This window comes from Haliaeetus albicilla, chromosome 23, assembly GCF_947461875.1.
Source record: "Haliaeetus albicilla chromosome 23, bHalAlb1.1, whole genome shotgun sequence".
Classification (NCBI taxonomy): Eukaryota; Metazoa; Chordata; class Aves; order Accipitriformes; family Accipitridae; genus Haliaeetus; species Haliaeetus albicilla.
This window is the reverse complement of record NC_091505.1, coordinates 1,013,334-1,030,006: the sequence shown is the minus strand read 5'-3', so window position 1 is coordinate 1,030,006 and position 16,673 is coordinate 1,013,334. Positions and strand designations below refer to the sequence as shown.

Sequence of the window (16,673 nt, the reverse complement as noted above, 5' to 3'; positions counted from 1 at the left end):
AGCAGCAACGTAAGGTAGGTGAGAAAAAGAAAGCAGCAGGGCCAAGATTTGCCCATAAAAAATGTTTATTCCTTAAAAATACAACATTCACCTGCAGTGACACAACTATTCAGAACATTTCTTTAGAAGGGTTTTCATCTGCTTCCAGTGTAGTAAGCCTTCAGCATCAGAAGCAAGAAGAGCAGGCAGCCCCACCTGCGGGCAGCCCGGTCCTGACAGAAAGGTTCCTTTCACCCATTCCTGCTGTCTGCACCCAAGCAAGCTGTGCACGGGGTCTTCGCCCGCCGCTCCAGCTCCAGGAGGCACCCACTCCCAGAGCTCTCTCTAGAGACAGGGAGGGTTTGGTACCTGCAGTGCATTCCACTTGCCTCCTCACTGTCCAGGGAGCCCATCTGCAGAACGGATTTCTCCTGGTGGCAAAGAGCACACAAGGTTTCAGGGAAACCTCAGTCCCTCTGGAAGGGCCTTGGTAAAGAAAGCCTGGAGAGGGGAAGAAGCAGGATCCAGGACTCATCTGGCCCTTACTTGCTTTTACAGCACAGAGCCATTGCTCTGTAGGTCCCAGCTCCACTCCCTCCCGCTGCCCCACAGAACAACCTGCCTGGTCCACCATGAGACTGCAGAAGACAGCGTGACTCGGCCACGCTGTAGAGGAGTTCCCCCCCAGCCACACCAGCTCACACAAGATGGGTCTCTTGCTGGCCAAGATGGCCTGTCCAAATCACAACTCCCACCCCATACCCTGCAGCCGACACTCTGGAGGACTAGAGCCTAATTAGTCTATCTGCTGCATTAGCTTCCACATTTTCGGTTAAATCCAGCCACCACGCCCTGCTCATCCAGCTGATCTCCTCTGCATGCAGAGTCAAGGACATGCCTTTCCTGACTCCTGTGTGCTCTGACCATGTCTGCCCTCTGGGCTCTGAAACAGTCCAGTCTTCTCAAGTTTCTTTCCTCATTTTCCAGAGAGGTCTCTGCTGAACAGGCTACCCTGTCCTCTCTCCACCTGGCTGAACATGGTGACTTAAGGGATAGGGGGGAATAGCAACAAGTTCCTGCCTGGAGAAGCCGGTGTGTCTCCTCCATGACCACCCACCTTCCCAGGTACCCTTGCATAATAGGTACGAGGCTCTGCAAGTGGAACTGCACAAAAATGAGGATGATGGTTCATCTAGGTTGGAAGAGCCACCAAGGTTAAGTCGACCTATGCCCGGTGTCAAAACTGCTTCCATAAAGTAGAAAAGACAGGTCATTGTCATAGGAGACTACTTTCAGAGGGGAACAGAAGGCCCAGTATGCAGACTGGACCCACTTCTTAGGGAAGTCTGCTGCCTCCCTGGGGCCCAGGTTAAAGACGGGAAGAGAAAGCTTCCTGCCCTGGAAAGGCCCTCAGATCATTATCCATTATTGATTTTTCAGGTAGGCAGCGGTGAAGCTGGAACAAGAAGTCTGAGGGCAATCAAAAGAGACCTCAGAGCCTTGAGACGACTGGTTAAGGGATCAGGAGCACAGACAGTGTTCTCCTCTATCCTTCCAGTTACAGGGAATGATGAGGGGATAAATAGGAAGAGCCAGCAGATCAATACCTACCTCCAAGCCTGGTGTCACTGGCAGAATTTGGCTGGTTTTGATCATGGGTTGGTCTACGCAGGTCTACCAGGCCTGCTGGCGACAGATGGGGTATGCCTGTCTCAAAGAGGGAAAAGGATCTTTGTGCAGGAGTTAGCAGGCCTCTTTAAAAGAGCTTTAAACTAGATTTCAAAGGGGAAAGGGATAAAACCAGGCTTGCTAGAGATAAGCCTGGGGCAGCACTCCAATATTTGAGGGACAGTGTGCTAGTGAGGTCCTTCTGTCTGCTCCACAATGTGCTGAGTACACTGGAGCACATTTGAAATGTCTCTGTACTAATGTGCGCAGCACCTTAGCCATCTCAGTGAGGACAGAGGATGGAGATCCACGTGACAGCAAAGACGCAAGGGTTATTGATGTGTTAGAAACCACAGAAGCGCCTGAGAACAGTCACACAGGAATTAGGACTTGTCCCCCAAAAAAAGGTAGCAGGATCAATAGCCCAGCTGAAGTGCATCTACATCAATGCACACAGCACGGGCAACAAACAGGAGCTGGAAGCCACTGTGCAGCAGGAAAACTATGATACATTTGTAATCACAGAAACCTGGTGAGCTGACTCACACAACTGGAGTGCTGCAATGGATGGCTTTAAACTCTTCAGAAGGGATAGGCAAGGAAGGAGAGGCAGTGGGGTAGCCCTGTATGTTATGGAGAGTTTTGACCGCCTTAGAGCTTGACGATGCGGTTGGTGGCCGGTCACAAGTAGTGTTCCCCAGGGCTCGGTATTGGGGCCGGTTCTGTTTAATATCTTTATCAATGATCTAGATGAGGGGATCAAGTGCACCCTTAGTAAGTTTGCAAAGGACACCAAGCTGGGCAGGAGTGTTGATCTGCTTGAGGGTAGAAGGGCTCTGCAGAGGGATCTGGACAGGCTGGATCAATGGGCCAAGGCATTTTACCCTACATCTTACTAACCTTCTGCAGACGGTTGGGGAGGAGCCTGGCATTTACTGAGAACACAAAGAACCGCCTTTGGGAAGATTCAGGAGGAGAAAAGTCTCTGCTGCCTGTAGCACTTCCAGAAGCTCAGTCTCCAAAGCAAAGTGGGTGGAGAAATTGGTGGTAAGCCATTACTAAAACAGAGGTCTGATGTAGGCTCTCTGCTCCACTTAGATCAATAGAAAATTAAATACCCTTCCCATGTAAAAAATTATTTACAGACCAACTCTGCAATGCACAGACCACCAGTGGCACTGCCAGAATCACACTCAGCTCCTAGAGACACTGCCTTCATCTTAGCTTAACTGTTAAACCAGTAGTAGAGAAAATAGCATGAAAAAGAACCAATTGTTTGGCTCAGAGAGCTCTGAGCCATCTAAATCTTCTTCTGTTTAAACATACCTCAGTTTTTAATCATAGAAATGTCTAAAAAAAACCTGCCTCCCCCCCATTTTGATGGTTCTAGAAACCTGAAAATGCCTCTTTGTTGTTGCTTTAGAGGACAGTCTATGGCTGTTCCTACCAGTAAAAAGAAGGTACAGGATGAGAGATCTGGGCACACAAATCACATACAACATTGGCAAAACATATAGTCAACACGCTGTGCTTAAAAATATCAGACGTGAACTTTTTTCACAAAATATATTGAACCGCACTTGCCCGTTAACAAATAACTGATCAAAGAAGCTACAGAACTTGAAGTTTCTTCCAGTGCTGCTCGGGACTTATAGTTTCACTTACATATTATCCCACCCAAGTCCGTGATGCGCGCAAGATAATCATCATGAACAGAGGTAAGAGGCATCCCAGGTTTTCTTGGCGCACACTTCCTGCTGTTGTTTTCAGCATTAAGTCAAAGCTCAAGTCATTTTCAGTCCATCAAAGCCACAAAACTTCCACCTTTTCTCTAGGCTGGCCCCAACCCCACTCAGCTCCTGCCTGAATGTGTTCTGCAGTCGAGTCATGAGAACTTCCACTTCCGCGGTGCAAATCTGTGAAAACAAATACAATGTCACTAAAAATGAAGACACTTTTGGTTAGGGAAGCCCTGTAATGACTGGTGATATTCAAGCTCTAACACTTTTAATTGCTAAAGTACACATAGGCTATCCCTGTCCAAATACTCATGAAAATAATCTTGGGACAGCAGGAGTTGTGCTACTGTCACACTTTGGGGTGAGATGGCTGCGGATACAACAAACAATAGAAATAAGGGTAAAAGGACTGTCCTAGTTTTTTTCCACTGTGAAATGCAAGATAATGGATTAAAACCTCCCAAGCATTTAAGTAACTGAACAGTGACCACTTTTATTCCTACTGCAAGAATAGAGCTCTCTGTTACTGGGTATAGAAATCGGGGACATGGGGAGTTTATATTCACATCTGAACAGTCACAAGCATTCATCTACAGTGCAGCTACCATGTCCCTAACCACACAGGAGTAGCTAAGATACAGAGCTAAGATACAAGATCTGGAGGTTACACCACTGCAGAAAAGAAACCTCAACATTTAAGGTGGACAGATTTGCTAGAGCAGCTCAGACCAAAGGCTTGTCAAGCCAGACTCTTGTTTCAGGTAGTGACCTATAGTGGAGAATGATCCACCCAGTTCCTGGCCCTAACCAGACCAGAGCGCTGGCACAGCCCCAAGGACGTCACCCTGCTGCCTTTCAAGATAACTGGTGGCACCTTTCTTTGGGAAGCACTCTCTGCAGTAGCTTTTTAAGCTTTTCTAACACGGCAAGTGGTAGGAAGCATAACGTGTTACATGGTTTTCTCATACAGCTGAATCTTACTTCTAAAAACACTGGCAAAGTTACGTGTTTTCTCAACACCGTGCCCTGTAAGAGCTGAAACTAAAGCCTCTGTAGTGTTTTCATGGGGTTGAAGCAGGGCACGTACCTGCCAGCACCTTTACGCAGTCACACACCAGCTATCCAATCTGCATCAAAAGTCAATCATGCATAGAGGGGCAGGCCCGTAAATTTGACTGCTCAGGCATTTACTAGATACCATTAAAGTTCAGCAAGTGAAAAAGTTTTAAATTTTATTTAAGCAAATTAAGTTTCAGGACATATAAAGAGTACAAAGGCTGTGTCCACCTTACATTCAATTGCCTGCAATGGTTTTCTTATGGCAGCAGAAAAATTAAGACCTTATTTCTTATATTCACAAGAACTCAAGATTGCTTCTGCTGTGTATTTGGGACTGCTTTGACACACGTTCAGAGCTATCTCTGCATAATAAACTCATCCACCTGCCGGTTAGGTAGAACATTAGGATGTATTTTCGGATAAAAACATGGATATTTTCCAACAATGCGGCACAATGTAACATCCTTTGCACATGTTCTGTTAATCTACCAGTCCCTGTCTCTATTTTTAACTCCCTTCACAGTCTGCAGAGTTTGTAGATCTGTAGCTGCAGCACTGGGAGTTTCCAGGGGCTGTGCTTTAAGTCAGGTGCGTATCAACCACGCACCTCAGCGGTGCTTCCTCCTTTGGACATTTCATTTTCACCCCTGCCACACTGGATTCAGTTTGACCATTCTGTAATGTCAAGCCTGATCCCACACTTCATGGTCTGCAATACAATGCATAACTGGATTTTCCAGGAGATAATCTTGAGTCACTTCCCCTACGGTGCTTCCAAATTCATGTTTGAGTCTGACCTTCTCAAGGAGGCATTACATTTTTTCTTTTAATTCACTTACTTTCTGTGTATGCCAGCATGAATTACAGTTTTCAGCTAGCATTTAGCTAGGGAGAAGGTTTTTACTTCCAAGAGTGCAGGGTACCATTTACCACTGGGAAGACAATGTACACAAGAAGTATGTTCACTTTTTAGCCTTCATTAGTGTGCAAGTATATTCCTCTGAAAGCCCTTTGGCAGTAATTGCAGGCCCACAGTTTTCAAAACATGCCCAACATGTGATAAAGATCAAGAGTGCCTGCTTTGCAAGATGGATTTGCACTTGGTGGATCTGCTTTTGTCATCATGCTGCTCTGCAACCAGGCAGACAACAGTCCAAGTTTTGGCGGGGGGGGGGGGAATTCCTGTAAGGACTGTTTCGTGGCTTCAAACCACCCTCGATCTTAATTTCTGCACTCTGCTGACCTGCTGGCCTTCTTGGTGAGACTGATAGGCAGGGAACAGGGGAAAGATATTCCTCTTCCTTTCCTGTCAGCAGCTTCAAGAAAGCAGATTCTGCTCTCAAGTGCTCCCCCCCACTCCTACCCCACCTCAAGCCTAAAGATCTGCTAGACGTTAAAAGCTAATACCCAACTAATACCTAGCTCCTGCATTAACCAAGAGGGAGACAAAAGACCTAACCTGAAGAACAAATGGTAATACCTCCTTTCAAGAGACCAGGCACAAAAGACCTGTGCAAGTCAGCAGGTTAATGTGTTTACCTGAGTGTCAGCAAACAATAAAAAACAGCAATGTCATTGCAGAGGTTAAAGGATGCACTTTTCACAGGGCTTTTCTGCTAAGCTTATTGCAGAAACTTCCAGTAGCCCTTTTTCTACACTGTAGATTCAAAAGAGGAAGTGCCAGAATTCAGATGAACGATATGATAGCATTTCTTTAGGAGCTCCAAAGAAAAATAAAGGCAGTTGTTCACCTCATAGACAAATTCAGAACTAGAATGAGAAGATAAATTATTAGATATGTCTTTAAAGGGCTGGAGTGAGCCTGGGAAACACAGGCCTGTGACATGTGCTTTCTTAGAATGGGGAAAATTTAACAGTAAGTTATAAACAAAAGCAGCTGAGGAAGTTCCAATCACAAGAGATGATTCCCATGCTGGTAAGTCTCCTGTTCCTGGGGCACTTTAAGGAAGACAACGGTACAGTAGAAGAGCAAGATGTAATTTCCTTGAACCTTCAAAAGCCTTTGCAAAGATCCCTCCCCGTTTACTCTGAAAAGGTGTCTGAAGCCAGCAACACACAGAAATACTGCAGGAAATGGCAGCTTCTTGTTGTACTAAGGAAAATGCATGAGCACTGCTCTTGTTATTGCCGTTTTTGTCCCCTGCACCCAGGATTTGATCCCTCCACTGAGCACAGACCCCTGTAAGCAGGGACTGTGATTCAGTGTTTATGCTTTAGTAGTACAAGGCCCTTGCACAGCACCCTCCTAAAAATGACTTCACTGACAATATCAAAACAGAGACAGAAAAGGCTCAGTGAAGGGCTACAAAATCAGAAATATGGAAAAACAGAGACACAAAACCAATATGACTATTCACTTTAGAGAGAATATATACAAACAGTGGCATGGCAGATGTTACAAGATAATAAACAGTATGCAAAAGGCGGGTTGTTTGCTCTTTTCCTTAGAGGTCACAAGGATAAGGGAAACAAAGGCAGCAAACTTAAACAGAATAAACAAAAACACATTTTAGATGGAGATTTTAAAGACAGAATTCACTGCTGCAAAATACAGCTACCATCAAAGGGTTTTCTTGAATTACGAGCAGGATTACACATGAACATCTACAGTAAGAACATCATCTTCAACTCTGTATTTTTGTTAACGTTATGCTGTACAAGGGCTAAGCTAGAAGCCGGGTTGCTTTGAGCAACCTGACCTAGTGAAAGAGGTCCCTGCCCACAGCACAGGGGTGGACTAGGTGACCTTTAAAGGTCCCTCCCAACCCAAACCATTCTGTGATTCTAAGAAAGTCCACCCCTTCCCTTGTCCAATTCCAGCAAATTATTCCAGTTAATACACACCAGTTCTTACTGTCCCCCCACCATTCCTAGGGAGGGAGTGAAGCTCTTTACCAGCCACACAGACTGAACACACTTGGGGCACAAACATACCGCCCAGGCTGGCTCAGGGAACTTGAAGTGGTGGTACACCTACTTTGCTGTCCAGACGCTGCAGGTAGGAACAGATGTACTCTATGCTTGCTCCAAATGGGTGGACATGAAGAAACGTTGAAATTATTCCTGGGGAAAGGAACACCACAGACATTCTCATGAGACAAGAGCCAGCTGAGAACACCAGCTCTCTGTTACTACTGGCACAGCACAGAGGGATCTAATGGGGCATTTTTGGTTTTAAGTACAGTAAGCTTTGTCTCAGACTACAAAGGAAACAACAGCTAACCAATGCAGCTGGTTAGCACTTAAAACAGACCTCACCACTCTCACTCCTTGCCGAGTACAGGTAATGTGCCCAGTGATGAACCACACTGAGATTATCATACATGTGGGGATGCAAGGACCAAGGAGAGGGAAAGCAGAGCTCTCCTCCAGCTGTACCTTCAAAGGTCAAGGAGCAGGAAAAGACAGAAGGCAAATGGGGAGAGCAGCAGTGGCTTTTGCAGCACTCAGTTAAATAGAGCAACCCAAGTTTGCACCCTGTCATGAAGAGGCTCCTTTCCAGCTCATGGCCAGGACTGTATATCAAAAAGACTGACTTTCGTTTCCAATCATCATCTGCAGAAAAAGGCTGTGCCTTTGGTTTTCCCCGAAGTCCTTTCCCTCTCAATGCAGAAACCAGCCCACAATCTGGCACAAACAGATCCATCTGAATAACAATAAATGATTTATTGTTATTCTCAAATCAGATGTAGAGGGATGGCTAAGGAGAACTTGGCTGAGTGACAATGAGGTAAAGAAAATGCCTTGTTCCATCAAGACAAGGACTTCTGTTACTCCTTTTTCAATGCTCCAGAAAATCCCCAACTACCCAGTGCTTTGGGCTGTAAAGTCATAGCATGCCATGTTAGGTTATTTTTCAGTATTACTAGGAATAGGCAAGGGGAAAGGAAATAAAACAGGTAGCAGATACACCTGTGCTGTACATCAGAGGTCGCCAATCCCTTTGTGAACATCAGTTGAAAACGCTGACAACATTTCTCATCCCATTGAGCCCAGCCTTCTCTCCCTGCTGCCTTTTGCCACCCTTCCTTCTTCTCTGGCTACAGCTTCTAAAGCTAAAGGAGCTTATCTGCTCGGGGTCCATGGCACACCATACCCAACCTAACGGTGCGCCTTACTGCTGTGTGGGTCCACAAATGTCATCCACACTGTGAGGTGCTGCAATGTTCAAGCTGATTAAAGTCTTAGAGCCTGCAACACTGCTTAGGATCCTGTAAGGTTGATTAGGCTCTAACTGAATGAAGACAGACCCTCCCTCTGTAACTTACTACCTTCAGTGCTGCCTCCCAGAAGACCAGCTTGCACTCCAGTACGTGCTGACCTGGACTGTCACTACACACAAGCCCACTTTACGTGTGTGTGGTTTTAATTGAAAGATGCACAGCACAAGATTTCCACATGACTGATGCACAAGGTGAAACCTTGACCCCACCAAAGCTTGAGGCTTTCCTTCCTTCCAGGACTCCCACCTCCATTGGCATAACCAAAGGAACAAGACATGGCCAGTGGGAGCTGTGAGGCCACCTTGAAGTAAATGCCACTCACTTCAGGTCTCCGGCATCATCATCAAGCCCATCAAAAGAACTTACCAACTAATAGAACTTCTCGTTCAGATTTCACAGGACTATTGCTCAATGTCTTCTCAACTGGACATTCCTTCTCCTGGCTGCATGCACAAACTCTGGATGTACTGCTCTCCTGCAAAAAAAACCACAGGGCCCGTTCCACACACCAGCAGCACAGCAGGCACTCTTACACATCAAGCAGCAGCTGGTCAGGCTTGACAGAGTCTGCATTTCTGTTTTCCTGTTTCTGTGAGTCATTGCATTCATCACATTGCTGTATCTGTTTATTTTGCAAAATACTTTCAACAAAGCACGGCTATGTTCATGCTGCTTTGTCTGAATTATCAAATTAGATTAAAAGCCCATGAAGTTAAGCAAGATGCCACAACACACACTTTATCAGTCCTGTTCACTGGTATGACGTCTGCTCTAGAAGGGCCTTATCTTAAATAATAAAAGAAAAAACAGTCTAGAAAGAAAGCCTTGCAGTGACTAATTCAGCTACAAATGTTTATTTTTCAGATGCTTAAACTGAGGCAATATTATTAATAAAGTGCCTAATGGCTGCAAAATGTTTAGGATCAGATTGTCCTTGACTTGAGTTTGTGATACTGAATTAAAACAGAATTTTTGCCTAATTTATTATGCCCCAAATAAACACACGACTGCCAGTGATGCAAAGACTTTGTGGGTGCACTAAAAGCAGGACTTCCTTTTATTCCTAAGTTTTATGTGGAATTCCAGTGGTCTGAGAGCTACAGACAGCTATAATTGGAAACAGCCTCCAGTCACTAATGAAATGGACTGGACTTGGGCCAATAACAAAGATAGAATTAAACGATCCCTTGCGTTTGCTTAGCTTTTTACGCATATGCAATTCTCAACTACACACAGCTGAAAATGAGCAGTCCTGGCCTAAGCAGGCTATAATTTGCCTCTGCAGGAGAAAGTAAAGGTCTGCACAGTGGAAACGGAGCTAGCTTCAGGCTGACACAGGGACTGCAGTTCAGCCAGTAGTGTTATACTGGAAATGCACTGCCTGCTTTCTCTTGGAGATCCAACTGATATTTTTGAAGGCTAGTTGAAATAACAGTGCAACAAATTATCTTGCACACCAAAACCCATTTCTACACCACAGTGTTGCAAATACCTACTGTTCTTCCAGCCAGAAGCTGCTAGCAATGGATAACTTGATGATATTAATTTGTACATAAAGACAGTCTATATGTACCATGCTTATACACTTCACAACAAACCAAACTAAAAAAATTGCTCATTTTACAATGAGGTGTCTTTACTTCCCTCAATAAGATATTCTGACTAAAGTAGCAGAAGAGAAACTCTTAGACTTACATTCCCTTGACAATCAGTTGCATCTCTCTCCTTGTCCTCTTCATCCGCCATGCTTTGCTATATATAGGCAAAGAAAAGGAAAGATTACTGATGATAGTCTGTTATTTCTGTTCTTTGATACCAGGCACTGAAGTTCCTGCACTGAAGATTACTGGGATACAAAGCCATTTTTAGTTTCTAGAAAGACATTTATTATCTTCCCTAGCTTGTGGCACAAAAAGGTGGGGCTAAAGATTGCAAATCTGAGACAAGACCTAGGATTTGGCTCTATGGTCCTCACTGAGAAGTGCTGCGTAATGTTTCTTGTCTACCCTGTATAATTATGTCTGTGCTATAGAGGAGAGGACCAAGCAAGTATAGATTCGTGCATGGGTCCGCAATCGAAAGACAGAGTGGACCACACCTGACAAGAAACAGTACGTATTTGTTTAGAATAAATCCAGAATATTATAACACTGACAAAAACTTTCAATTCAATAGTGTTTTATGGAGGTCAGATCAAAACACGTCCCTGAAATGCAAATCTAAAAATCAGTGTTTGATAACCGAGACCTTTTTTACTTATCTTTTAAAGCTCAGGTTTTAGAAAAAGACATTTCAGCTGCAATACCGCTGTACACTATAAAATGAAAGTTAATCTTTTATTTATACAGTTGCTTATGTAGATTGTCTCACTGGTACATGAAGCAATCAGCAACTTCATTATTGATGTACATCCTCCAATTTGGCAGGTCATTTTTAGTAGCTTTCCAGAGACAACTGCTCCTAAGCCAGGGCTAGGCATCTTCTACAAGAGTGTAGAAGGACAGCAGTCAACGTGCTCACAATGGACCATGAAATCCAAGGACTGCATTTACTACTGAGAATAAGGAAGCACTGGGATGGCACATACCTGCTCCTTCAGGTTTTCTAATAATGTTTCTATTTTTAGTTTGTCTTCTCTCACTTTTTCTAACTCAGCTTCTCTCTTTTTGTATTCATCTTGTACTTTCAAAAGATGCTGGAAGAGAAAAGATAAACTCAGTTCTTAACCTGCCTTTCACCTCCTACTATTTAAAGAATATAAAATGAGTAAGGGCTTTTCCATGAAGACCAGACAGATCATATTCAGAACAATTAAAAGGTTAAACATACAACAAGAAGAAATCTTTTCTACAACATACCTTAGAAATGTCTTTGCCTATTAGCATACAAAAAACCCATGCCTTTGTAAACATGGGGTAGTAATTCCATCATCAACAAGCCTTCACTGTCCCTAAAATAAAGCATGTGCACTAGACTGTGGGTGTGACCCATGTTAAAGCTAAGTCTTCCTCTCCACCAGTCTGGTTTACACTATGCCTGTACAAACAGTCATCACATGGGAAAGAGCAGCACAGAAACAAGTGACCTGGGGAAGCCATTTTAGTCTTCCTAGATCTCTAGCCCCACGTTAACAGAGCTGTCTTGCAATTTAAGAAAATACTCTGAAACAGCTACTAGATTTGCACTATTATTTGCACAATTCCACACTGCAGAAAAATGCGATGACTGCTCCACACCCTGGGCATCAGCCCAGCGGTGCAGGGTGCTTGCAACAAATACCACGACAAGCTGTGGACTCCCCTGACTAGCAAAGCTCAGGAGAAAGGTTGGGTAGTGAATCACAACCCACATCTCAGAGGTGAGCAGAATGAAATTCTCAAGCTCAACCTGGTGTCTATCAAGGAGAACCAAGTTGTGGTTGTGGACGTAACAGTCTGCTTTCAGAGCAAATTTGTACTCTTGAATGTGTCCATAAGGAAAGCAGATGAGTACAACAAACCAACACAGGGGACAGAGGAAAAGTGCGATTGATCTCCTATTAGAGCCACAAGAAAACAGTGCTCAGCAAACTGCTAAAAGCACTGGGCCTCCCAGAAATGGGCAAGATCAAGTCACCAGAGGGAGAAAACCTTAATGACTAGGCACTAGCCTAGCAGCTTTCCTAAGTCAAACCAGGATACATAAATATATATATATATTTCAGTGAATGCTTTCTTCCATGCTTAAAACACCCCAAATCAGTTGTTTAATATTTTTCTTCCTCAACTAGAAGACAAAAAAAAGAAAAAAAAAGATTCATAATCCTATTCTTTAATAGTTACAAACAAACAGCATCTTTTTTTCATCAAGGCAGCTCCTCCAGAGTATTCTCCCAGCACCGTTCATACTGGTAGCGGTGTAAAGAGAAACTTGACCTGCCTGACACCTGTGAAACGGGAAATCTGTTATGTCCTGCAATGCCTGTCATTTCCTCCTGCACTGAAAGCTGATGTTGACTACAGAAGGCTTTACCTGCCAGCTCCAACGTCACAAACACCAGTGCTGTAAGCTAATCTGTCAGGTTCATCCAGCAAATGACCACAGCCTTCACAGCATTGCTGCAGGTTCTTATTTTAACAAAGTACTTACCTGAACTACTATATGCTCTATATGTTTGGTTATCAGTCTGGCTTAATATCCCAAGGGCTACTGTTAAGGTTTACAAGGACCCAAACCACTTAATATTCAGCCCAGGGAAATCCCAAAGAACATGGCATGCTCTCCACATTTCTGTGAGAATGAAAGCCCAGTAAAGTTCAGAAAAGGTGCCAAAGCAAGCTTGGAATTTCCCACTTTCTTGCTTATGCTGGTAACCAGGATCTCACATGGTTACGGAGCAGGTAAGCACACACTCGATACCTCAAAAGTCACAGTGTGGTCAAGCAAAGAGCATACAAAGAATCCATAAGCTATGGATTGTTTCCATGTGACTTATCAGTGCATAAGCAATCACCATTTTGAATGTTTGGTCGTCTGGGGTTTTTTTGGCAACACTGGAAATGACAGAAAGTTGCTCCCATTTTCCAGTTTCGATCCCACTGAAAAACAAAATGCCTTTGCTTGTGTTTCTGCTCCACATCCCAGCCCCTCTGCCTTTGTAGTAAGGCCATAGCTATAGAAGAGTCTAGGCCCACCTTCTGCATCCCCTGCAGAGCCTGCTGGAGAAGCTTCATCTGCTGCTCCTTGGTTGTGTCTTCATCCCTGCTTGCTTTGCCTTGCTCCTGCTTTAGCAGTTCCACCTCATTCCGGTAGGCGTCCAGCTGCCAGCGCAGACTGTCATTTTCTTCTTTCAGGGCTTCCACCTGTGACACCAGTGCTGGAGAACAAGGCAGGCAGAGATCAAAAGTCAAAGAACTGGGGGCAAGTCCCTGGATGCTCTCCCCCAGCACCTAGTTACAAATCCAGAGTACCAAAACAAATTTCTTCCAATCACTATTTGTGATGTCTCTTTAGAAAACAAGCTCCTCTGGACAAATAGCACCTCTCAGTAGTGAATGCAGTATTTAAGTTGGAAGAATAAAAAAAGAAGCAAAAGAACATTTAGGGGTGAAATGACCATGCTGGCAAGGAAGCAGGTTTCCTAACCAGCAAAGCTGAAAGACCCTGGGACAGGCTCCACTGGCACCTTCAGCTAGAAGAACATCTCCATCAAGTCATGGGATGAAATACCGTTATCAGTCTGGCGTCCACATAGGGCTTGATAAATTCAGGAATGGGATTGTATAACATTATGGCTGCAAAGACAGCTTCAGCAGGTTTCAAAACATGCCCATGATGTGAAGGGCATAGCCTGACATCCCATGGCCTTGCTATTTAACCTCTGGTCCTTCAGCCAACGGCCAGATCACGTGGAGGTACATTTGCCTGGGACTCACACGCTGTACTCGGAAGACAGGGAAGACAGACAAGACATGCTGCATGGGAAGAGTGTGAGTTTTGGGTGGGTTTTATCTATTTGCCCCCACTCATTCTCCCAGCCAGTGAATATGTGTTGGACCCCACTCCGCACAGCTACATGTTTCAAAAGGAAGTTATAAATCCGTATGGCTCCACTTTTGTTTCTCCTCTTGTATAACCAGTTGGCATTGAGATTTGCTACGTTGTTGTTACAGCACCTGAACATAAGATTTCCCACACAACCTTCATGATGGCATTTCCTAGACTGAATGTTTGACTTTGTAACCTCAATATCCAGGAAAGTCCTTCAGCACATTTCTGGACTATTCATCTTTCATTTCCTGCAGACAAAGGGAGAAGGGGTATTTGGACAGTGCAGTTCCCGTGTTAGTCCCAGCCAAGGGCATTTCAAGCTGTACAATACAGGAGTACTCAGCTGACTGCACAGCTCTGTGCTAAGATGACAGCCGCATCTACCACTGCACTCCCTTGCTGCTCCCTCTCCAAGCGCTGCTGTTGGCCTGGCTGCTGCTCAGAGTACCACTGAAACCCAGCACCTTGGGATGGGGATCTGCTCCTGTGTAAGTGTGTTTCCAGTGCTGAGCAGACATCACTGGCATACTGAAATGGGACAGCTCAGGTCGACAGCGGTGTAGCTGCAAAAGCACGGTGCTCTGCTGTGCAGATGACCTCTGCCGCACACCGCCATTACCTGCACACATGGCAGGGTGCTTACAGCTCCACCGTGAACCCCACACATCTCACTAGGGACTGCGGTTCAGACACAGCTTTAGGTTACCCTGACCATCGCAGGGAGGAGTGACAAACACTGGCTACGGAACTAGGCATCAAAAGAAAAACACCTCCAGATAACTGCAGTTGATTTTGTTCTGCTTGTGACAATTTTGGGGTACAAAACAGTCAGAATGAGGCTCCTGAAAGAAACCCACTGAAGGGACAAGTACTTTATGAGCTGTAATAAGTGATGTTACCTGATTCTTCTGTTTCTTTCATCTCTGATGGATCTTCTATTTCTTCATCAGACATTTCCATTTCTTCCTCTCTTCGTATACCCATTAGTTCATCATTATGAATGTTACGAATTTCCTAAGGTTCAGAAAATAGAGGGTTTTCTTAAATACAGATTACAAGGAACAGATTGGTTGGATAAAAAAATGCTGAAATCTAAGTCTGCAAAATGCAACTCCATGGTACAAAAAAAAGGGGAAATTATAAAAAAATCTGGCACAGACTATTATATAAGGACAATATCTAGCATAAGTCAATCTGTCAATGCTACTGGTATTACTGACTCTTTCATCTCCCTTCTACTCTTTGCCCCAGGGCAGGCACCTAGCCTTGCCCACAGTGTAGTTTATCGATGAACCCTCTCCCCTCATCTGCCCTGCTTGACGTCCACACGTCTCTCCTACACTCAGCACTGCCCAACCTCATAACCTCCACCAGATCACTACCTCATGTCTTCTTGCTCACAGCACACATCTAGATCAGTAACTCCCTGCTGCCACAAACTTCTGTCAGTGCTGCCCTGTGGCCTGCACACCCAAAGGCTGTACCACTCTTACCCTTCCCTGATGCCATTCTGCGCCGCCTCTTCCCTGCTGGGCTCCTACCCCATGCTCTCCTGCCCAGCGCTTGTGACAGATGCCTCCACTCTGAGTGAGCAGTGCTTTTGTTCAGCCATCACCAACAAGTATCCCTGAAGTCAGCCCTGCTTTGCAAACTGTGACAAATTGGGCTAGCCCATATCTTCTCGGGAGCTAACAGCACCAGCCTGAGCTGGGACTAGACAAAACTAAAACCACTACAGCTGCACACCTGCACATACTCCAAAGGGGAGTTTGAATACGAGTCCATCACTTGACACTACAAATATCTGTAGCCCTCCTGAGCCCACTGAGCTCTCCTGTATGGCAGCAGACTGCATGGCGGTGATCTCCCTTGAGCAGGGACACCTCTCAAGGTTACCCCTCAAGGCTGAGAGACCCTTTACCCAGCATCTGATATCTGTAACGAGGTAAGCAGCATTTCACATTACACCTAAAAGTATAATATATGCTCTCAACATTTTTATATATATATATGTATCTCCAGCTATAGCTTAACTGCTAGAAGTGTAGTAACTAGTAGTGTTTGACCACTGTTAAATCACCATTTAATTACCATTCAATTATTGCTTAATCACCCTTTGATTACCATTTAATTATCATTCAGTCATTGATTAATTATCATTTGATCATCATTTAATCATCAATAAAACCCCTTTAGTTAACCCCACAACAATGACTTCTCTTAATAATTCACCTGTGACAGCACCTCCACCACTGATGTCCCCTCCTGACACACGTAGCCCAGCTGCTAGCTGACACATCTCCCTGGCATTTCTTTCTCCTGCCATACAACATATCCTCCACCTCCCAAGCACTGGCCTAGATGGTGCCCACCATGCACCTCTCTTGCTCCATGCTGCCCACTCCATTCCTCCCTGTTCCATGCCTCCTCCATGCAGCTGCACGGCTACAAACAA

General features: G+C 44.7%; 1 protein-coding gene across 8 annotated transcripts in view; it reads right to left on the bottom strand.

The window, feature by feature from the left end:
* Positions 1–47: 47 nt before the first annotated feature.
* The window catches only part of ENOX2 (ecto-NOX disulfide-thiol exchanger 2), a 57,505-nt gene continuing 40,879 nt past the window's right edge, over positions 48–16,673 (bottom strand). For 6 of the 8 annotated variants that reach the window (XM_069810801.1, XM_069810800.1, XM_069810798.1 and 3 more), the window contains 7 exons: positions 15,118–15,232; positions 13,363–13,544; positions 11,277–11,384; positions 10,385–10,441; positions 9,056–9,164; positions 7,444–7,529; positions 48–3,563 (listed from right to left, as the gene is read on the bottom strand). In XM_069810801.1, coding sequence (XP_069666902.1) covers positions 3,432–3,563; positions 7,444–7,529; positions 9,056–9,164; positions 10,385–10,441; positions 11,277–11,384; positions 13,363–13,544; positions 15,118–15,232 — 789 coding nt within the window. In that variant the 3' untranslated portion in view covers positions 48–3,431. Of the gene's footprint in view, positions 3,564–7,400; positions 7,530–9,055; positions 9,165–10,384; positions 10,442–11,276; positions 11,385–13,362; positions 13,545–15,117; positions 15,233–16,673 lie in introns of all 8 variants that reach the window. The other 2 variants (XR_011329431.1, XM_069810797.1) reach the window with 2 other exon arrangements.